The sequence below is a fragment of the Chanodichthys erythropterus genome, chromosome 18, assembly GCF_024489055.1.
Source record: "Chanodichthys erythropterus isolate Z2021 chromosome 18, ASM2448905v1, whole genome shotgun sequence".
Taxonomy (NCBI): Eukaryota; Metazoa; Chordata; class Actinopteri; order Cypriniformes; family Xenocyprididae; genus Chanodichthys; species Chanodichthys erythropterus.
In genome coordinates, this window is record NC_090238.1 from 26,916,396 (window position 1) to 26,940,519 (window position 24,124).

At 37.6% G+C, this 24,124-nt stretch overlaps 1 protein-coding gene across 4 annotated transcripts in view; it reads left to right on the forward strand.

The window, feature by feature from the left end:
* The first annotated feature begins 1,983 nt into the window (after nucleotides 1-1,983).
* asap3 (ArfGAP with SH3 domain, ankyrin repeat and PH domain 3) overlaps nucleotides 1,984-24,124 on the forward strand; it is a 32,085-nt gene continuing 9,944 nt past the window's right edge. For 3 of the 4 annotated variants that reach the window (XM_067367238.1, XM_067367237.1, XM_067367236.1), the window contains exons 1-11: nucleotides 1,984-2,382; nucleotides 9,323-9,395; nucleotides 15,331-15,476; nucleotides 17,566-17,640; nucleotides 18,222-18,271; nucleotides 18,411-18,534; nucleotides 19,521-19,606; nucleotides 19,914-19,989; nucleotides 21,467-21,553; nucleotides 21,752-21,861; nucleotides 23,552-23,621. In XM_067367238.1, coding sequence (XP_067223339.1) covers nucleotides 2,257-2,382; nucleotides 9,323-9,395; nucleotides 15,331-15,476; nucleotides 17,566-17,640; nucleotides 18,222-18,271; nucleotides 18,411-18,534; nucleotides 19,521-19,606; nucleotides 19,914-19,989; nucleotides 21,467-21,553; nucleotides 21,752-21,861; nucleotides 23,552-23,621 — 1,023 coding nt within the window. In that variant the 5' untranslated portion in view covers nucleotides 1,984-2,256. The other variant, XM_067367240.1, reaches the window with a different exon arrangement.

Below are 24,124 nucleotides of genomic sequence, written 5' to 3' on the forward strand. Positions count from 1 at the left end.
TCTTATAAATAATGGCTGTTATTTAGCACACCATGGAACATAAGCACAAAGCCTCTGAAGCAACAAAGTAGCACTATTCAATCTGTCTTTTCAAATATTAAGGCTGCAATTGATTGGGAAAAGGGTGCCGATTGTGTTAGTGAAGCAATCTTTTGATTTCTTTCTTTTTTTTTTTTTTCTTTTTCTCTTCAGGGGTGGGTTTCATTTAAACTTTAGAATGAAACAGATGAAGCTTGTTCATTCATGCATATGTAGTGTGTAAGGAAATTGCTTATCTGCATTGTCACCTGAATAAGAGGGGAAAGTGCACACGCACAATCCTTTTCAGTGGTGCCACACACCATTTAAGTTCTGCTTTAAAAAGTGCACAATGCACTAAACAACTGTCTATACAACCAAATTACAAAAAGAAACAAAAGACAAAAACCTACATACCGGAAAGCAAATAAAACATGTTCAGATTTATGTAATTCACCAAAAACCTGTCATATTTGTGAAAAAGAAGTGCACTTGATTGTGCACTCAGTTCACCCAAAAATGAAAATTCTGTCATTTATTACTCACCCTCATGCCGTTTCACACCCGTAAGACCTTCGTTAATCTTCGGAACACAAATTAAGATATTTTAGTTGAAATCCGATGGCTCTGTGAGGCCTGCATAGGGAGCAATGACACTTCCTCTCTCAAGATCCATAAAGGTACTAAAAACATATTTAAATCAGTTCATGTGAGTACAGTGGCTCAATATTAATATTATAAAGCAATGAGAATATAATGGTGCACCAAAAAAAAACAAAATAACGACTTATTTAGTGATGGCTGATTTCAAAACACTGCTTCAGGAAGCATTGGAGCATTATGAATCAGCGTGTCGAATCATGATTCTGATCACGTGTCAAACTGCTGAAATCATGTGACTTTGGCGCTCCGAACCGCCGATTTGACACTCTGATTCATTTGTGCTCCGAATCTTCCTGAAGCATTGTTTTGAAATCGGCCATCACTAAATAAGTCGTTATTTTGTTTTTTTTTGGTGCACCAGAAATATTCTCATCGCTTTATAATATTAATATTGAACCACTGTACTCACATGAACTGATTTAAATATGTTTTTAGTACCTTTATGGATCTTGAGAGAGGAAGTGTCATTTCTCCCTATGCAGGCCTCACAGAGCCATCGGATTTCAACTAAAACATCTTAATTTGTGTTCCGAAGATTAACGAAGGTCTTACGGGTGTGAAACGGCATGAGGGTGAGTAATAAATGACAGAATTTTCATTTTTGGGTGAACTAACCCTTTAAAGGTATATTTAAAAAAAAAAAAAAAACTATACTTGCAGATAATATATATATGTACACTAACCATTTTTCAAAGACAACAGAAGTAATTATTAAATGACATAAAATACTATAGTAATTTATAAAGTGTTTTTGAAACATACTATAGTAAAGTACTTGAATTAATTTGTTGTGGTAATTCTATTGCTGTGGTAATATAACAACTATAGTAATATAAACAAATTACTTTACCCAGTACTGTACTTTACCCATTACTGAGTTTTCTACACCTATAGGGTACATTAGTATACTAAAGTATACTACAGTATTTATTACAGTTCACTATAGTTAATGGTATTCATAGCATTCATTAACAAAGTGTTGTAAATACTACAGCATACTACAATTGACTATAGTATGGTTCAAAAACACTATAGTATTTACTACTACAGTATTTTTTCACCTGGGATGTATTTACCTCCTACTTAAGTGGGTCAAAAAAAGCACTCTTAAGTTCTACTAAGAGTGCTTTTTTGACCAAAAAGCATTGCATTCATGAATTTATGTTTCATTCTAACAGCCACAAAATGAATCTAATCCATTCTTTCTCCCCGCGCTCTTTTCATTTCGTCAGTGAATACAAACATTCCCACGTGATGATGGAATGACTCCCTCCCCTCTCGCTCACAATCTGGACGCGGCACGCGCTATTGAACGCTCGCGCGGCACAAGAGAAGAGAAAGAAAGTAGACCGAAGGCGCAGTGAAACTTCACCAACTCTCTCTCACGGCGGAACACAGAGAAGACCGACGATTCGCACTTCGTTGCAGATATGAAACAACCTTTATTTCCCCGGCAATCACTCTTACTTGTGGATTTAAAGGACTTTATGGAGATGCACTTTGCTTGATCTTGAGGTGTTTGTTTTCACTACGTTTGCTGGGATTTTAAGCTCCTCTGTTGGTGCAGTTAAAAACATGCCGGAAAAGATAAGTATTTCGGATTTCGTTTCTTTGGCTAAAGAGGACCTATCGTCTCCGGGAAGCTCTGGATTTCAGTCTAAAATGAGCGACTGTCGGAGCACCGTGGCCGCGCTCGAAGAGGTAAGGGTGTTTACCTGTGTGCAGGTGGGCAACACCTGAGTGAATCCCTGTCCTTCAATATATGTGAAAATCTCTGACACAAGAGTCATTTTACTTGCACAGATTTCAAGTTCTTCTAATATGAGAAAGATAGTATTATTTTGAATTTAGCTAAACTTACTGAAATGTTGGTTACATAGTAGTCTGCAGATACGTATAGGGCAATAAAATGGTCCATCTTTTAATTATTACGTTGTTTTCAGTCAGGGCGACCGTTTGAATCAATAACAATAATTTACCTGAGGAAAGTAAGACTGAGTTATTGGTTCATATACATATACTTGTGGTTACTCTTCTAGGACACCTGTGTGAACAACAGAACTGATCTTTTGCCATTTATTGAACTGTTGCTAGTGAATCTTTTTTAACACTAGTGGTTTGAATGTCTCATTGCACATTTTATGGGTTCGTGTTGTGGTTAGCTGTGGGGACTGCACAGGAGTCACAACAAGGAAAAGACAGGATGTTTTCTAGTTTTCAGGGTTATAAACTCAGGATGCTTTTATAATGAGGAGTTGTTGCAGTAATACTGGAATGATGGGGGCACAAATACAAAATAACCCCACTGTTCTTCACAGCTGCAACATTTCATTGAGGAATAGTGTTAATATAGATAATTAAAGAGAAGTCGATAACAGACTCAGTACTTGTTATGAGGTCTTATAAACCTAATGTGGGTCTTTAGCTGCCAGCTCATCTATAGGCATTTGTGTGGATATTAATGGAGAATAGAGAAACTCTGCCAGCAAGTGATAATGCTGGGCATGTCTGTACAGTGGAAGCCTTTCATTTATTACTGCCTTTTTCATTGGAAATATTTTAAGGAGTTTTCTGGAGCTGCAGTTCTCTAGAGCAGTGGTTCTCAACCATGGGGCCTGGACCCACTAGGGGCCCTCAGAAAACGTCTCGGGTTACTTGTGTAACCCTGGTTCCCTGAATAAGGGAACGAGACGCTACGTCATATGACTTAGCGTCGATAGTTCCCATGAAAGGGAACATCTCGGGCTACTTGTGTAACCCTGGTTCCCTGAATAAGGGAACGAGACGCTAAGTCATATGACATATCGTCGACAGTTCCCATGAAAGGGAACTACCAGTGGGCCACTGGATGACTTAAAAAACTATTAAATTAAAACATTATTATTAGTGGTGTATCAATATATTGTCACAATATATCGCAATATAAAAATGCAAGAGCATTTGTGGATAGTGACAATATGTATTGTGTATAGCTCACCCAAAATGAAAATTAGTGTGTGAGGAAAAAATTCAAGTTTATAGAGTTTTAGTGTCAGTACTAGCTACATTAAACTACTATATATAATGTATAATAATGCAATGGAGAATATTTGTGGGTCCTGATAATGCCAAACAGTGGTTTACATTATTTTAAATATATCTAGTCAGTGACATCGTGCAAGTATACTCTGTCTAAAATAATTCTGTATTTTCAGCTTCAGAATCATGAATATTTTTATTCTGGTGTCGCCACTGACCTGTGCATCCACCTCCAGTATAATACCAAATTTAGTCTTTTGATCAGAAGTAAATTTTTTGTTAACCATTTACCATATGTCTTGGAGTATCCCAATAAGATTGTATTGTGAGTTCAGTATTGTGATATGTATCGAATCGTGACATGAGGGTATCGATACACCCCTAATTATTATTAATATATATAAAATAATCTAAATTAAAATGCTAAAAAAAAAATCACAAAATCAAGCTGTAAATTGACAGCTTGATTTTGTCAATAGTCAATAACTATTGTTTTTATTGTAGAACATTAAGTTCTTAAAACTTCTGAAATTACAAAATTAATCATGGTTAATTCATTTAATGTCAGAACTCCTAGTTTCTGTTTATAAAGAAAAATGAAAACAAGCCGTTTTGACATAATTACAGCAGATAATAAAAGATATCTTATAGTGGGGTACCTTTGAATATTGTGTTGCACAACAGGGGGTTTCAAGTCAAAAAAGTTTGGAAGCACTGGTCTAGAGAGATTGCTTTGTCCTGAAAGTCTTGCAGGACATCCATCCACATCCAGGGCTGTTGGTTAATGGAGTAGTTCCCCTAAAAATGAAAATGATGTACTTTACTCACTCCCCTTGATTTAATCCCGCATGGCTTGCTTTCTTATGTGGAACACAAAAGGAAATATTTAGCAGGACGTCCAAGCTGCTTTTTTTCATTCAGTGAAAGTAGGTAGGGACAAGGGACAATCATGATCATCATTCACTTTCATTGTGTGGGAAAAAAAGCAGCTTAGACATCCTATTAGATGAAACCAGTTGTGTCAAACGAGTTTGGAATGACACAAGGATGAGTAAACTAATATCGTTTGGATGTAAATGATGAAAATTTGGAGTGAACTATGCCTTCAAGCAGCACTTGAGCAACACATGTAGTTATGAAACAAATTAAGTGGAATTAATTGTGGGAATATCCTTCGTTCAATTCTTTATGATTAGCACACTAAGTGATAACGGGAAGTCACTATCTTTCCTTGAATGAGTCAGAGATGTTTGTTTGGTAGTATTTTTATTTTTCCCCAGGATTATAAATTCAGTCATCTCATCCTCTGGTGCGGATATTCTGTGTATGTCTAGATTACTTGTGCAAATGTATCAAGTTGTGAGTGTATTACAGTCTTTTCTGCAGCTTCAAAGTGGTGTTTAACGCCTAGGTGCAATACATGTGTGTGTAACTGAGTGCGTTTTCATCAAGGTCAGCGTTTGAAGGCTTGTTTGGGTTTGAGAGACAAAGTTTGTTTATGTTTCCATTTGCTGAAACTCTGGCTAAGGCTGGCAGCATGTTGATTGATCTGGAGGAGGAGGCCACAGATAGACAGAAACCCCTGGAACATAAAAGAACAGATGAATTTGCAGCACACACTTCTGATTACAGAATAATTATTGGGTTAAAACATGACACTTTCTTTGTCTTTGTTTATGTTTGTATTTATATGTGTGTGTGCATGTGTGTTTGTTTGGTGCCATACACTGCAAGTATGCATCAGCTGTAAGCGCACACCCACATGAACAGTGATACCAGCAGTCAGCAGATTTGATGTGACTAATACATTTATTTATGGCCATCCTCACTCCCTTTGAGCATAGTATAGATGACGTCCTCAGCTGCTAACAGGATCACATATCTAGTGTCATCAGTTCACTGAGGCTACAGTGACCAGAGGTTTGGCGAGGACACAGGGTGTCCAATCTTGCTCTTGGAGGGTCACTGTCCTGCAGAGTTCAGCTCCAACCCCAATTGACCCTTCGCAAAGACCCGCCCCCCCTTAGTTACTGTTGCTTTGTCCGACAAGCCATGGCGCTGTCACGCCACACACAGTGAAAAATACATTGCGGAGCAAAGAGGACACTGACAACACGTCGACAGACAAGACAGAGCAGGTTACTTATGATATTAAACAAAGTCCCAGCTTTCAAATTGTGTAATTTTTTAAGAAATTCGAACAATTAAAAAACGTTTTGTGGCTCTTTAATGTGTCGTGACAGATTGCTGTAGTGCCTCAGCTCAAGCGGCTCATAAATCGATCATCTCTTATTAGTTCATTTATAGCATCAAATAAACATGAATGAACATGAGAATGAATGTTGTTTAAAACACGGAAAGACGTACATAAGCAAAATTTTTCAAGTTCAAATCCACCGAGGTTAGTCTTCCAACTCCTGACTGCCTTGTCGGACAAAATGGCGTATTCGGCGTTATGATTGGTTAGATCACCTGTCAATCAAACTCAAGGTGAAGGGTCAATTAAACACACCTGAACCAGCTAATCATGGTCTTAGTAGGCATACTAGAAACTTACAGGCAAGTATTTAAAAGGGTTAGTTCACCCATAATTGAAAATTATCCCTTGATTTACTCACTCTCAAGCCATTATAGGTGTGTATATCTTTTGTAAGACAAACACAATCAGAGATATATTTAGAATTATCCTGGTTCTTCAAAGGTTTATAATGGTAGTGAATGGAGGGCCTGTTTTGAAGCCCAAAAAATGCATCCATCTATCATAAAAATAGTCTATACGGCTTTATTAAGGGGGTTAATAAAGGCCTTATGAAGCAAAGTGATGGGTTTTTGTATGAGAAATACCCATATTTAAAACTTTATCAACTAAAATAACTAGCTTCCGGCAGACGACTATACACATACTGTGCAAGTCGACTTGTGCCATAAGAGTAACCCGTGACGCGATGTATTATGTAGGAGTATCGTGAGCTTAGACACCTCTTGCGTTTTAAACAAATAGGGCTGTTGAACAAACTTCAGCGCCTCTTCTATTATATTGAATATCTGATATTTCTCTTTAAAAATTCTCATTTTAGACTTATAATTCGTGACCGGTGTTTTACTTTGCTCATTATTACGTCATGTGTTGGGTCAGGTGCTACTCTTCTGCCGCAAATTGATGCGTACAGCCATCTGCCGAAAGCTAGTTATTATAGTTAAGTTTTAAATATGGATATTTTTCTTACAATAACCCATCGTTTTGCTTCAGAAGGATTTTATTAATCCCCTAGGGCCGTATGGATTATTTTTATGATGAATGGATTGTGTTTGTCTGAAAGAAAGTCATGTACACCTAAGATCTGGTGAGTAAATCATGGGATAATTTTCATTTTGGGGTGAACTATCCCTTTAAGGCAAGTTGGAGCTAAACTATGCAGGGCAGTTGCCCTCCTGGACCAAGTTTGGACACCCCTGGGCTAGGGAGTTCACCTGTCCATTCAGTCTTAATAGTTAATGGTAAACAAACTTGGCTTACTGTCCTTGAAGGAGGCTCAAACTCTGAGCTAAACCCCCTTAACAGCACTGCGCAGAGGAAGAATAAGAGAAATAAAGGAGGAGAAGGGATGCCGGAAGAATTGTCGCTGGGATGGCGTAGTGACTGCTTCTAATATATACTTGTAATGATGATTTACAGGACGATGATTGTCCTTACGTTTGGGACTTCATTTAATGCAGACATTTAATATTTTTTGTACTGACATTCATAATTCCATTATTCATTAGAATTAGTGGTGAAGAAGACAAAATTATGATCAAACTTCTTTTTTGAAAACTTATTTCACTACACTAAAGAACAGTAGCTAGTACTCTGAAGTTATTACATTATTACACTACATTATGATCAGATGTTTAATAAGAGCTTGATTTGACTTGCAGCATTAAACTGAACACAAATTAACCTTAAATAAATAACTCAAAAAATACTAATTCTACAACAAATTTACTAAAAATGTAACTGCAAAAAAAGGCAAACGCTTCACCGGGCCTTAAAGAAACCAGTGAATCGTTTTAGTGATTTAGTTTGTTCGGACAGTAAATCAAAGCTAATTATTTAGTTTCATGAGCTGTTGAAAGAAGTCTTCTAATGTTCATTTGACATCTATCATGCCATGTGGTGTTTATATCCTCTATATATTTTGAAGTCTTAGATATAATGGTGATGAAAACTGTTATCCTGAGATGACCACAAACATGTTCAATAGGGAACTTTCAAATGTGTTTACTACGTTCTCTAAATGTATAGCTTCTTTTTGGATGGCACTAGATGTGTGTACGTGGGAAGTGTCCTTTGATTAAGTGTTTTGTTCTCCCTCTGTTTCATCAGTGTTGTTTAAAGAACAGCTGATAAAGAGTTTTGGGGGTGAAAGGTGAAGCATTGCTCAGGTTTTTCCTCATACCAGGGAAAACTGGAAAATGAAACTAATTCCAAGTAAACGGAAAAATAACACAAGGAAGTAAAAAAAGCATAGCAAGACATAAGATGATTCTTTGGAAGAACCTGCATGTCCAGACATCTTTGTGCATGTACAAACAAGCATTTTCTATTTCTTAAAAAAAAAAAGAAAAAAGAAAAATAAGAATTTAGATTGAGGAAAGATTCTGATACTGATGTAAACAAGAAGTCATGTGTGTGCCACCTGTCTGTCTGCGTCTAAAAACATGAACCTGTCTGGTGTTTAGCTTGTGAGATTCTGTTATACATCACTGTATCCCATAAGTCCATGTGTCTGGGATGTTGCCCAAAAAACTACAGAAAGAAATAAAACAGAACAGAACAGCAGAATGTTTTGTCTTGACTCTGATTTATTAAACATTGATCAGACTAAACAATCTCTTACAGACAGCAGCAGACGTCAGTATGTTTTAAGGTCATAAACTCAAGATGGTTGTAACTCCTTCATTATGGGTTTACACCTGGTCACTTCATGCATTTTCTCTGATCGGATGGCTATCCGATCGTGAAAAGACCAGGTGTAAATGCTCTCTGAAACACTTTCCAGATTAAAATCCGATCACTCAAACTACTTCAGGAGGTGGTTTAAAATGCATTTCAAATTAAACTGGACAATAATTGTAAATGCAATTTTTATATCCGTATATTGCAGAGACACAATTACGTAGCCAAATGTAAATGGAACTGTTTTAACAAATCAGATAACAACCCCATCAGTAAAAACAGTGACCAGGTGTAATCAAATCTCAATAAACCACTGATATCTGAACTCAACATAGATTCCCACGGAGGTGTGTCTCTTTCTGTCTCTTACACTAATTCTTTTCTGTAAATAGTGTCTGTTCTGAGTCATTAAGAGATGTTGTTGTCTCTTTCGTAAGGCTTGATTCACCTGTGCTTCACAACTCACCAGTTCTGAATCATCACAGCAGCCTGTCGTGATAGAAAGACTGCTTGACAACTATTCTGATGTTTGTCCTGTTAGAACGGTCAAGTGTTGCCCTGCAACAAGATAAACATGTTTATGTTTTTGTTAATGATTAATTTGAAGAGTGTAGTTGGTGTTGATGCCAGTGATAAATTTGTAATTCTAATGTCTATTCTCATCTCTCTGTTGTCTTGCACCAGTCTTTAGAGCAGGACCAGATGTCCCTACAGAGGATGAAGAAAATTGTGAAGGCCATCCACAGCTCTGGAATCAGTGAGTGCATTCTTATGTTCTTGGCGTTTCTTTTGTTTGTTTAATTGTTTTGTCTAGTACAGTGGTTCTTTACCCTTTTGACTCCAAGGCTCCCATAACAATATGTGAAGGCCCAAAACTCCTAGTTTCTGTCAATTCAGTTGAGGATTCCAGAGCTGAATATTCTTCAGGGATCCCACTCAAGGAAATTTATTGTATTTGTCCAGTTGTTCAACATGCTCATGATGGCATAAACATGCATAAAGGATCAATTCAGCCAAAAATGACATTTCTGTCATTACTCACACTCATGTCGTTCCACACCTGTAAGGCCCACATCGAAAGCATCGCAAATACCACATTCAAGTAGTAGAAAAAATCTAAATTATTTGTTAAAATAGTCAACGTGACTACAGTGGTTCAACCTTAAAGGGTTAGTTCACCCAAAAATGAAAATTCTGTCATTTATTACTTACCCTCATGTCGTTCCACACCCGTAAGACCTCCGTTAATCTTTGGAAGATAAGTTAAGATATTTTATTTGAAATCCGATGGCTCCGTGAGGCCTCCATAGGGAGCAATGTCACTTCCTCTGTCAAGATCCATAAAGGTACTAAAAACATATTTAAATCAGTTCATGTGAGTACAGTGGTTCAATATTAATATTATAAAGCGACGAGAATATTTTTGCTGCAGCAAAAAAACAAAATAACGACTTATTTAGTGATGACCGATTTCAAAACACTGCTTCATGAAGCATCGGAGCATAATAAATCAGTGTGTCGAATCATGAATCGGACCGTGGGTCAAACTGCCAAACTGCTGAAATCACGTGACTTTGGCGCTCCGAACAGCAGATTTGACACACAGATTCACAATGCTCCGAAGCTTCCTGAAGCAGTTTTGAAATCGGCCATCACTAAAGTCGTTATTTAGTTTTTTTGCCGCACCAAAAGTATTCTCGTCACTTTATAATATTAATATTGAGCCACTGTACTCACATTAACTGATTTAAATATGTTTTTAGTACCTTTAGGCCTCACTGAGCCATCGGATTTCAACTAAAATATCTTAATTTGTGTTCTGAAGATTAACGAAGGTCTTACGGGTGTGAAACGACATGATGGTGAGTAATAAATGACAGAATTTTTATTTTCAATTGTTGAATAAAGTCCTAATTTTTGTTTTGTTTTTGCCTTAACATTAAGGTTGAACCACTGCAGTCACGTTGACTATTTTAACGATGTCTTTAATACCTTTCTGGACCTTGAATCTGTTACTTTCTATGGGGGATAAAAAAAAACCCCTCAGATTTCATCAAAAATATCTTAGTTTGTGTTCCGAAGATGAATGAAGGTCTTACTGATTTGGAATGACATGATGGTGAGTAATTAATGACAGAATTTTTATTTTTGGGTGAACTAACCCTTTAATTAAATTACATTAGATGTTGAAGTATGTTTAAAAGCTAGCAAGATTTTGGAAAAAAACTCTTAAACACATTAAGCCTAAAAAATGCAGTGAGCTCATTCTTAGTCTCTCTCTCAGTCTCTCTCTCACTCTCTCTGTCACACAAATGAAAGATGACAGAAACTGTGGCCCAGATTTGCATTGTCTTCACAACCACTAATCTCTCAAAAAAAATCAGATTGTTTGTTTTCCTGTTTTTTGTTCAAATAGAAATAGAAAATAACAGCCATTGAAACTTGCTTCACAGTTTTTAACCTTAGAGTTCTCCTACGGTCTCCTAATGACCCTACACTGTGTTAAACACATACAGTTTCAGTACCTTATTCTGTCCATCGTGCATGATGCATGTGGCTTACTGGTTACACCTCTGTAAGCAGTTTGGCTGCATTTACAATGAAACTATATCACATGTTTTGACCAGTGTCTTTACCACTAAAATAACAGGGGAATATCTGTGTGTTTACATCTGCTGCTCCTCTTTTAAATAAGAAATTGCTCCACAAACCTGGCCAGTACATAATTAATAATGTTGTGTGGTGCTTACAAAAGTCCTGACTGGAATGATCATGGTTTCTGGGTTTCTGGGAAGCATGTCTTAGATCTGCCTGCTTCTTATTTCTGAGGGCTCATGCCCCATTTCTCAATTCTGTGAGTCACAGTTCAGTTAAACGCAAAGGAGACCCACACATTTTATCATTCATCTCCCCCTCATTGTCTCTCTCTCTCTCTCTCGCTCTCTCTCTCTCTCTCTCTCTCTCTCTCTCTCTCTCTCTCTCTCTCTCTCTCTTTCTTTTAACTGAAGTCAGATGTCTCATTCCGGTAACATTACTAGTGAGGGGCCTCAGTTTCCTGCCCCTGTATGTTTGTGGTGGAGCTAAACTTACTAGTTTTGGAATGAGTCCTAACCTGAACCTCATGATTCACCTCATACCTCTCGTTTTGCCAGGATATAGTTGTTTGTGGGTGAAAAGTTGTGAATGTTGTTTTCATATCAGTGATTCAGAGTTATTCAGTGCATATATCAGATTTGTGCAGCATCAAACAGGTTTTACTCATCCCGGTTAGAAACCAGTGTTTGAGTCCAGAATCTGTGGTGATTTTTGGGTCGATATATCAAGGAAAACATCTGTTTTATTAGTGATGTTGCAAAGATTTGAATAAACCTGTTAAAGGTGCTAAAGAGGATCTTTTCGTCGACTGAGAATCCAAAGACTGTTACTGAGTTTTTGAAATGAGGGAATGCGTAAGAACAGCCCCCCTCCTTCACAGCTCATTTCGGGGGAACGCCTCCCAAAACTCGTGCATGAGTATTGGAACACGAGTGTTTGTTTACCACCGGCATTCGCTGTATCGTGGATTCATTATATCGGACTCACCGCAGGTAACTCATAATCTGCAGTTGTTATTCCTGTCTCCTGTGGAGTGTGGATCTAATAAATAGTCTTTTATCAGTTAGTAAAGACAGTTTCAAGTAATATTGCAAAAATGTATAAAACAAAACATCATCTTTAGCACCTTTAAACAAAGTTTTAATTTGAATTTCCTTGTAGGGGTGGGCGATATGACCAAAATCTTATATCATGATAGGAGTAATTTCATTTCACGATAACGACATATATCACAATATCGTCATTTTTGCTATAAATAAATTTTTATAATATCAAAATCCGTAGACATTTCATAATTCTTGTCACCAATGTCAATATTACAAAAAATGAATACTAGCTTAACTAAATAAATAAAAAAAAAAGTCAAGTTTACGAAAGACAAGTACGGAGCCCTGCACATAACATGCAGGAAAAAAAAGTAAATTGTGCACACGATAGATGTATCATCCTGTCTTCGAATTGCACTTGTGTGTTCAACCATTCTTGTGCGTAATGCACATGTGGTTTTACCGACATATAGCAGTGAACATGGACAAATGATAATATAGATCACATATGTACTCTTACAGGTTATCAATTGTTTAATCTTGTATGTTTTTTTGTGTACGAGGATGTGTAAATGATTGACATTTGACATATTTAGTGCAAGAAGTACAATTATAGCATGAAAAATTACCCTGGGCATCAACTGGGGTGGATGGAGAAGAGACATGAGTATCTGCATGAACAAGCTTATCCCTCAGACTAGAACTCCTAGAAGAGACAAAGAATGGTGGGTCATTAAATACATTTAATAACTGAGGATCACTTTGAATGATGTGCCAGTGACTCTTAATAATCCTCCTAATGTCATTACTCAATGGGTCTAGATTTTTAAACACATTAATAGCTTTTCTTTCTTTTGTTTGCAATGAAATTACGCAGCGCGCTTACTGAGCAGAGGCTTCACATGCGCACATCTCTCAGACAGCGTGTGCATATAGCAAAATGAGTTCGCTGGCTATTGCCCTTCAACGCTTTAAAATCACTTGTTTTTAAACCACAATGCTTGAAAACACAAGGAGGCGATAAGCTTTCATGACCACACACACAGCACAGCAACTTCACTTGAGCATAACCACGATAGAGGCGATAGTCCAAAATCTCTACCGGTTGACAAATTTCTACCGGTTTTTGTAGTGATTTTTCTGAATGAATTCACTGCAGGAATGACAGGAGACTCTCTGTAGGTTTTTTAGAAAGCTGTATATTTAGTCTATATGTGCAGCTGTGTGTAACCTAACAGTGTCACAGTTTAAAACAGAGCCGTTGGCCATGGACTAAATGTTGCTGAAAACACGCTCTCACTAACAAAGATGTGGCAGGCACTTTAAAGTGTTGATCTAGGGGTCAATTTTCTTTAAAAACCTGGAACAGGATCTGCTTCAATGTTAATTTGGGCTTCACCTACCGTCTCTGGAATAGATCAGGGTCTTATTCATGTCAAGAAATGAATTAACAATACAAGTGAAAATTGTATGTCTGAAAGTGCTCACAGATGACTGTTTGGAGAGGATAAAACTGAAAGTAGGTTCTCTGAGAGTTGGCGGCTGCAAGTAAAGTGCAGTATTGTTTGAGCCGGACTGACTCACTGGAAAAACACTGCTGATTGAAGTCCACAGAAGAGGAAGTGTCAGCTAGATGTTCGATTAACCAACTACAAAAACCCCCCTTGATTTTTGTTATTTTTTCTGAAAGCGCTGCTAAATTCATCCTGTCTAGTTTTGAAAAACATTTTTACTTCAACCCAAAACCAGATTATGCAAGTCTATTTATTAATGAACTTATATTACATTCCCAGACTATTCAGAGTGATTTCCTGATGTAGAAAATCAATATGCTGGCATGCCGATTTGTCCTGTTTATTTTTTGTGGTGTCCGTTTAACAGTAGAAAGGAAATTATTCAGGTCAAATGGGATCAGGATACAATGCAAGCTTGATTGAACCTGCATCTCCCACTTTAGCATCGAACCATTGTGTCTGGAGCATGTGCACTAACTGCAAAGCCACTGTATAATTTACTGTTCCTACAGTGTGATGTAAACAAGTAGGATGTGTTCCTGGATCAACATCTTTTGTTTTTCCTGGAACAACTTCCCTATCAACTAATTAAAGCCCTAAACCAACCCCTAGAATGAGAGGGCAATGATTGTTTGATAGGAGTGTTTTTCCTGCAACAACAATTTCAATTTAGGAAAAATGTGAACATCATGTATGCTAATTTCAGGGAGATTCCCTTGGAAAGACCAGTAAGTGTTCCCACAAATGCTTGTGACCATCATAAGTGAAGATGGCTTTGCTTTGGCTCTTATCTAATGTACCCATTTATTTTATAGCCGTAGAGCTGAGAGTTCCTTGATCTGTAGTGCAGTCTGAGTCTGACTGTGGTGTTTTTAGTATTCTTGCCAGGAGCTCACTGTGCTTCAGCTGGTATCATTTTCACTGCTCTGTATCTCAAAATCCTGTTTTCCTCTATTCATTTGATCATGCGGTGAGGTCACACGGTTTCAGAACATGGATAAAGGTTAAAATTTCACGACTAAAAAGGACAGAGTTCAGAATTAGTGTTTGTGCTTGCATTAAATTGACCAGAAGTGATTAACAAATTATGCAGTTACTTTAATGTATAATAATATTTCACAATGTTATAGTTTTGACTGTATTTTTGATCAAATAAATGCAGCCTTGGTTAGAATAAGAGACTTTCAAAAACATTAAAAATTCTTACCAACCTCAAACTTTTGAAAGGTAGTGTACGCACATCTTTAATGGTCAAGATGCAGTACATACTTTGACAGTACATGTGTTGGACAACGGTAAAGAGACTTTTCCAATCCAGTCAATTCCTGATGGATAAAATCAAGTCCCACCCTACAATTGTTTTTGTTTTTTGTTTTTTTAATGAATATACTGTTTCACATGAAAATGTCACATTATGGAAAAGAAGTAGGCTGCAAACATATTTTCACATTGATTTCTTGTGTATTCTGTTATCTATCTGTATAAAGGTCAGTGACAGGATTGTCTAGATGTTGATTGTGTGATTTTGTGTTCCCAGATCATGTGGAGAATAAGGAGCAGTACATAGAGGTTCTGGAGAATCTGGGGAACAGTCACCTGACGCAGGATAATAACGAGATCTCCACAGGCTTCCTGAACCTGGCTGTGTTCACACGAGAGATCACTGCACTCTTCAAGAACCTGGTGAGCAGGATGCCATCTTGAGCTAAAACTACAAATCTGTCTGTCTGTGTGTCTGTCTGTCTGTTTGTCTGTCTGTGTCTGTCTGTCTGTCTGTGTGTGTGTGTGTGTGTGTGTGTCTGTCTGTGTGTCTGTCTGTGTGTCAGTCTGTGTGTCTGTCTGTGTGTCTGTCTGTCTGTCTGTTTGTCTGTCTGTGTCTGTCTGTGTCTGTCTGTCTGTCTGTCTGTCTGTCTGTCTGTCTGTCTGTCTGTGTGTGTGTCTGTCTGTCTGTGTGTGTGTTTGTCTGTCTGTGTGTCTGTCTGTCTGTCTGTCTGTTTGTCTGTGTCCGTCTGTCTGTCTGTCTGTTTGTGTGTGTGTTTGTCTGTTTGTCTCTGTTTGTCAGTCTGTCTGTTTGTCTATCTGTTTGTCTGTCGGTCTGTCTGTCTGTTTGTCTTTCTGTCTGTCTGTCTAAATATCGTTTTTTTTTTCTTTTCTATTTTAGTTCTTTTAAATATAAATTCTAATATTTAAATTTATATTTAAAAGATTTAATTTTTTCTATCATTGAATTATATGTATAGATAGGGGTGGGGAAATAAATCGGTAATAATAATTCATCCTATAAAAAATGTAGATCAAGAATTGTTTTAAAACTGAATTTTGATTCCCAGAAACAGAATCAGATCGGATCGTGAGGCGCCTAAGGACTCCCAGCCTTAAACATCACCCATCCTGCTCTCTAAATATCAACAATGGTCATTGAAAAACCCATATCAGTTGACCACAAATTGAGTTATTTAAAAAACATCTTCCAGGTGCAGCATAAAGTTCAGTGAAGCGTAGATGTTAATTACCTGTATAACTCAAGGCCAACATGAAGATTTTCCACCTTATTTGACAGGAAATATTCAAGAACAGTCTGACTTGCCAGTATTATTATTCAAAAAGCACCTTTGAGTCTGTGTCTGTGTGGCTCGATATATTTTTGGATAAGAAACAGCAGACTTCCAGCTGTACAAAGTACACAGGGGAGTGGGAGAGGTAGTGTGTGTGTGTGTGTGTGTGTGTGTGTGTGTGTGTGTGTGTGTGTGTGTCAGCAGGGGTTTAACAGCTGCAGGCAAGGGCCCCTCAAACCACAGAGCCCGGAACCCTCCCACTGATAGTTTCCATGGTAATGGTAATTTATACCAGACCTGAGAGCATGAGTGGACAGCGTCTGACCACTGAGCTGTCAATCAAATAATCACCAGAGACAGGAACCTCAGCTTAAAAAATACAACAGAAACTCTGCTAAGAAAATAAACTTCATTTGATTTAGTGCCCTTGTGTGGGGGCTACAACTTTCCCTTAGTCAAGCCCATTTTTCATATTCATGAAGATTTATATGTATAACATCAATTTTGCAAGGTTATAAATCCAAATCCTGCACCATTATGAGATAACTCCCATGATTGCTTCTAATTTACATTCATATTTGTAGCATAATATGTCTTTAATCTTTAATGTTGAGTATTAAAGTGTTTACTGGGGGTTTGAGTGTCTTTTAATAGTGGTCAGCCAAGGTGTGTTTGACAGCACAGTGGCAGATATAATGTACAATCCTATCACTGACCTTTCTGTCCTGTCACTATCAGATCTCTTTGTTTGCTTTGGAAATCTATGACTGTCCCTTTGATCTTTGAAAGTACATGTACAAAACATTTCATATGTCCAAAAAGGCTGTCCTTGGTTTGAAATGAATAGGCCTGTTTCTTCTCTCGTCCTGGAGTGGGTTTTTCCTCACACATTCTTTCCTAAGGAAGATTTATACTTGCTCAGCACTTTAATGTGCTTGGCCAAGGAGAAATCCCAAACAGAGTTTTAACTTTTTGCATTTTTTTGGTTTGCGAGCATTCGTACCTCCAGACTGGACTTTATAAGGGAGGGTTATGTCTTACCAGGTAAAAATGTGTGCACTTACTTTGAAAAGGGAGTCAGAGTTTACATTAACATTTGAACTATGTTATGATCAACTGTCAGATGTTGTTGTAAATTTCTTTTTGGTTTCTGTCCCTGTTCCATTATTTTCTAATTTTTTTTTTTTTTTTTTGTGCTCTTCCTGTTGGTTCTGTAGGTGCAAAACCTGAACAATATAATTTCATTCCCTCTGGAGAATGTGTTGAAGACAGAGCTGAGAGACAGCAGGCTGGTGAGTGAAACAGCCACCTACGTCACACAGCATCATCATACTGGACTAATGTGACAAAAATGTCACCTTGTACCCAAATTTAGTGTAATTGAAATCAATTAAAGGAAGTAAGATCCTTTTGAAGAGTCCATAATAATGTGTCAAATTGTTTTGTTCATTGGATAAAGTGTTATAACTATCTTTGGCATGTAGCTTTTTTGGGGCATTGTGTTTTTCTAAAGTCAAGATGCGCAATAGCTGCACCACACCTTTCTTTATGCGTTTAACCTGTATGATGAGTGGAGACGTACCGCAGGGCTTTGGGATCAAGTTTTGATACACACCCTTTTATTATTGTTTTCGCAATATTAATTTTCCACAATGAGGTGGAGTGGCCTTTGCTATTGCATGAAGCTTTTAGGGGCGACACAAAGTAAACGTTTTCATGTGTGTGATTATATATCCAAAAGCACTGGGTGTTTGTGTGTGGTGAGTTTATGGGGGTTAACTTAGCTATACTTAGGGGATAAGTTTTTCCCCACAAGTTAGCTAAATATATATATATATATTTTTTAAATTTGTGTATCTTTTTTCTCTTTCAGGAGCTGAAAAAACAGATGGAGAAAAGCTGGAAGGATTATGATGCAAAAATGTGAGTTTCAGAGTCAGATTTTTCTCCTGCTACACAACTTCCTTTAGCATTTAGTATAAGACCACCACTTGGTTCACCTGCTAAGCTAGAGTTTCATCATGTTCTTTTCCGTTTTTCCCTATTCATTTTGGCTTTTCAGAGGGAAGCTGGAGAGAGAAAGGAGAGAGAAACAGAAACAGCATGGGCTGATCCGGTTGGAATCGACAGACACAGTGGAGGACATGGAAAGAGAAAGAAGGAACTTCCAGCTGCAGATGTGTGAGGTATATGAGGCTATAAGAGGGCGTCAGTTAACAGACTATGAAATGTGTGCAGAATGAACCTGACCACGACCACATTGTGTGAGCATCTCAGGGAGAATAAGTGCGGTTAGTACAGCTGTATGTGTATGCCTTAACAGGTAATTCCTGGGTTACCACAGCTTGTTAACCTCCTTGTTGTGTTAAACACACTTTTTGTAAATTTATTAAGTATGTGGCAGTGTCTGAAGTCACCTAAAACCAAGAAGCTTTGGGGTGTTTGTGAGAGGCAGTCCTGTTTGAGACCACGTGGTGTTCATATGCGTGCATGTGTGGTTATTGATGACCTCATTCCACATGTCTCGGTGGCGACATGTCCTAGTTCTATACACTGTGTGCGTGGCAGTTAGCGGGACTGGGGAAATTTGGGCTATGCCGTTTGAACCCAGCTGTGGTAATAGAAAGAATAAGGAAAGGAGTGAAGTGGAGGAATAATCAAATAGAGGGGGATTTTCAGTGTCCTGCAGTGCTCCCTTTCCCAGCCGCAGAGCTCCAGATGTCTCCACTTTGTTCTCTTTTTATAGTGAGACATGCGTTATTTCTTCCAAAACTGACTGAACATGTGACAGTCACTTAGAGACAGAAAATGCAGAAGTTTTCACCTTTTCTGCCTTTACAATGTGTGTTCTTAAATCAGCTCAAAATATCAAACATGTTTGAAATTCTCTGACTGGATTGAAACATAGTCTGAAGCTAAAAATCGGATAATACACTATGTGATTTTCTGTTAAATTTGTCAACTCTTAACTGCCCAAATTCTGCAGACTGGCTATAACTTTTGGCAAATAACATTGACTCTTCCAGGACTGCAGATTGGTGCAAAAAAGTCTTTGTGCTGTATTCATCTACTTTTGATTTGTGCTGAGTCACAACTTTGCGACACGAGTGGGACTGACCTTTGACCGCTGACGCATAACTGGCTTTTTTTCTCTCTTTCTCTGTTTAAACAGTATTTACTGAAGATTCAGGAGCTGAAAGTTCGTCAGGGTCCAGATCTGCTGCAGAGCCTGATCAAGTACTTTCAAGCCCAACTTAAGTACGTCTAAAACTAATTCATATCCTCCTGAAGCACCAGCTTGCTTTTCAGATGCAAATTTAACCTAAATTAGCTTTGGTACAAAACTAGGCATTTAGCCTACACTTAACCATGTCTTAAGGCCCCTTATAACACTGGATTCAGCATATGAATCGCAGATAAATATGAATAACTGTACTGTAAAGATTTAATCCTGATCCTCACTCAACAGTGCTCTGTAAGGATTGAATCGCTGTGGCTTTGTGGGTGTGTGTATTGATGTCATTGACATTTGAGACCACTAAACACTGCTATTGTGTGTTCTCAGTTTTTTCCAGGACGGACTGAAGGCTGCAGAGAATCTTAGTCCATTTGTGGAGAAGTTAGCAGCCTCCGTACATACGGTAATAGACTTGTCAAACCTAGAGTCCCTACACTTTACAAAGTGTATTTCAGGAATATATCAAGATGTATTTTAAAATGTTAGTGAATTTCATACATGTTGACTTTGGATCATGAAGGGCAACTCTAACTAGGCTGTTTGTTTTGTTTTCCTATTAAATTTAGAGAGGTGATGAGTAGATCTTATCTTGTTTCTTTATAATTATTGTTTCTCTTGATCTTTATCATTGATTTTACATGTCTAGTCTGGCATATGCAGTTAGTTTGAAATATTCCATGTTACATGTCATAAATTTCTTTCTACTAAATATCAGGTAACTTTTTTTTTTGTTAGTGCACACACATTAGCTTTGTTAAAAATTCTAGCGAGCAGCATTCTCAAAATTTTTCTTCTTTAAAAACGGTAATTGCATGTATCTTTTACAGAGAAAGCAATCCCAAAATGCATTTCGACTAGTTTAGTGATCAGTTGACTATTTTTCTCTTTACATATGTAAGCTAGGTATTTTTATGCTAATTATACTATAGCACTAACTATAGCACTAACTTGGCAAGCTATGTTGCTTGCATGAGTCACTGCACTACATGAAGTTATGACACACATAGTTGCAAAAATCAGTCACAGTTTCTTTATGGTTAGGATACTCCCTTAGAAACCAGCTGCATATGCAGGCAGTAGATGGCAAGGAAAGTCACAAAGTTTTGAAGACAAGCTATTATATTAATTGCATCCAGACTCTTGGATTTGTCTCATTATAATTTCCCTAAAGAGTAAACCAAAATCTTTTTTAAAATAAACATAATATAATGTTTCCCGGCAGCATCATGGACCCTGTTCTGCAAGTCTTGTCTGGTCATGGTTGTAAACAGATATGATCCGGTCTAGAGTGAATATCACACAATAATAACGGTGTTCATTAAATGGTTTTTCATGTATTAAAGTTAGTTGTTTTGTTGTTACTTTGAGGAGAAGACAGGATGGGGCATGTGGAATTGATGTTGCGATGTGTTTTATGACAGATCTGGTTTGGGTAACATTTTTGAATTGATATTTCTCCTGTTTCAACTTGTCCTCCTTTAATCATAACTAATCAGCATTAAGCACATAAAAGGAAGTGAAACTCAAAAATGAAACCACCACAAGCCAGCTTTCCGAGAGGAATGATTTCCTTAAAAAAAAAAAAAGTATTTAATGCAAATTGGTGGAAGAAATTGCTGGAATTTTGTTCTGGGGGCCAAAGCAATAATTTCACCAGCTTTAAGCAATGCAGGATTTCTGGCTGTGTTGGTTTGGTCCTGGACTTCATTACAAAATGGAGGGATGTTTTCCAGTGTGAGCCTGTAGTCTCTGTCATCTATAACTGCTCTGTTGTCAAATGTGTTTTTGTTTACATGTATAACTTATATTAACCAATCCCAAGACTGCATTGCGTTACACAAAATCAAGCCCCATGTAACTTTTCTGTGATTGGTTTCCAGGTTCGTCATGAGCAGGACGAAGAAGTAAAGCAGCTCTCTCAATTGCGTGACTCACTTAGAACACAACTACAGGTGGATGGCAAAGAGGTAACTTCCAAAATAAATACAACTCACAAAAACCACCTAATGCATTTTCTACACAAATGTAGTCAGAGGGACTGGAAAATGGCTCATCTGCAGCTATTTTTGGTTTTAAAGACTATATTTCAGCAAGTTCAGAGATGAGAATGATGATAATGATGATGAGGACCATTATGATAAATATGTTGCTCTATGTCATTACAGGATTTTCTAAATAGGAAGAACTCTGGCCATGGATATAGCATCCACCAGCCTCAAGGCAATAAGAAATATGGCACAGAGAAATCTGGATTCCTTCTTAAGAAGAGCGATGGGTGAGTTAAACGTTACTGTGTACTTCCCTAAGTTGAGAAGGTCACAAACCCTCCCCAAAAACAACAACAGTTGAACTATTTATTTTTATTACCTGAACTTATTTAAGGCTTTCCAGACATGATGCAGTATTCAGCTCTTGTTTGCATTTAGTCACATGGGGTTGAGTGTATGTTCCTCAGGAAACAGTCTCCACACAGCTTTCAGCGTGTGTAATGATATATATGCCTCTATTTTTTAAGCTTAGAGCAAAATGAAGGAATGAGTTATAATATCCTGAGAGAGTCATGGAGCATAGATAGTTAGCAGCACAAAACATCAGTCTGAGCTTTTTGACTTCAGGCCCACAGCTGAGAGTGCGTGTGTGCTTGTCACAGTGTTCCTCTCATACAGATGTTGTCTATTAAATGTGGTTTAGTTTCTTGCTGCTCTGCAGTCTTACTTGCACTCTTTTAAAACTACAGCTCACAACACACACATGCCCATATCCACCCAAACTACTTAGGTTTTGATCATTGTGCGAATAAACATCATCAACATTTTTGTTGTCATTTAATTAATGATTGTAACATTATTAGTGAGCTGCTAAGTCAATTTAAATAATTTACTACTAGTTATTTTTGCTTGTATGATTTTAAATGGTAAAGCAATCTAACCTATACATTTTCAAAAAAATGTTTTGATGTCATGGTCCACCAAATGAGATGATTTTGTTTGTGTGAGGGGAAAAAAATAGTTAAAAGTAATTTGCTTTTATATTGGTATAAATATTAAAAAAAAAATCACATTAATAGATTCTGTGGACCCCCATCACCCCTTACAGCCCCAGGGGTAGATAACTTTGTTATTTCAAAACATATTTTTAATATTTCTTTGTAGTAAACCTTTGGTATGGAGTTATTAAAGGGGGCCGATTATGCCCCTTTTTACAAGATGTAAAATAAGTTTCTGATGTCCCTAGAGTGTGTATGTGAAGTTAGTGTTAGCTCAAAATACCCCACCAATCATTTTTTATAACACTGACCACTATTTGGGGGTGAGCAAAAATGCACCATTTTTGTGTGTGTCCCTTTAAAAAGGCAAATGAGCTGGTGCTCTCGACCCCCTTTCGAGAAGAGGCTCATGCTCCGGCGTAGGACAGATAGCCAGAACACTGGCAACAACAAAACAGGACAGTCTCACGCACTGAGATTACCAAATTATTGGCACAAACGTATAAAACTGTACAGATTTTCTTTGGGGCAGTTCCTTAGAAAATTAAATGTAACCACAATGTCCTCAGTGTCTCAGATGGCAGGAGTCTGTGGAGACTCTTATGTGCATTGGTACATCCCAAAACACAACACATGTAAAGCCTCTTTGGCGCAGACATTGATACAGAAATGGTCCTCCTCACTCAGGGCTGTGTCTACGCTTTTAGGGCAGATTGTAGGGAGATCGTAGGGAGAATCCCCGCCCACAGCCCGTGACAGAATCGTAATCAGCTCGTTTGAAGAAACTGCTTTTGATTTTTGGGAATAATAAAAAAATAAATAAAACATTTACCATTATAGGCTGTGGTGTTTTTCACACTGTGGTGTTCAAACACCTTATGAAAAAGTGAATTTTGCATAGTAGGTCCCCTTTAAGATGATAATATTGATGAATGCTGAATTTGGATTGTTATGGGTTTTCATGATCTTTGTGTTTCAGGATCAGAAAGGTTTGGCAGAAGAGGAAGTGTGGAGTTAAATATGGCTGCCTGACCATTTCTCACAGCACGGTGAGATTTAAGAGAGACAAACACACAGCTCAACACCTTCCAGTTACACATACTTCATTATATTATATTATAGTCTATGAATCCGATTGGCTGAGGGGCATTACAAAGTACTCACTAATAACTTTTTGTCTACAAACCTTCTGTTTAACATCCAATGGCTGAATCATGCACTGCGGTAATCAGGGCAACAGTACTCTTGCTTGTGTGAATATTGTTTAATCAGCACAAATAGTTCACCGACGTTAGTGATAATACACTGTCTGTTCCGAGAGTCTCTAGAGCGATTATTTGAGATTCAGGACATGCAATCAAAATTTCCCATGCTTCATGAGAGAGAGAGTCATCGCTCATGTATTAGTTATTTCCTTTCCGAACCACAAACTACAGGCCAAAACACATAAAGCAGTTTGATCTGGAATCATCCACATTACCAAAAGCCAGAAGTTTTACTAGTTTTGCTTATGTCTGTGTGTGTGCTTCCAGGTTCAACGATTTAGCAACGT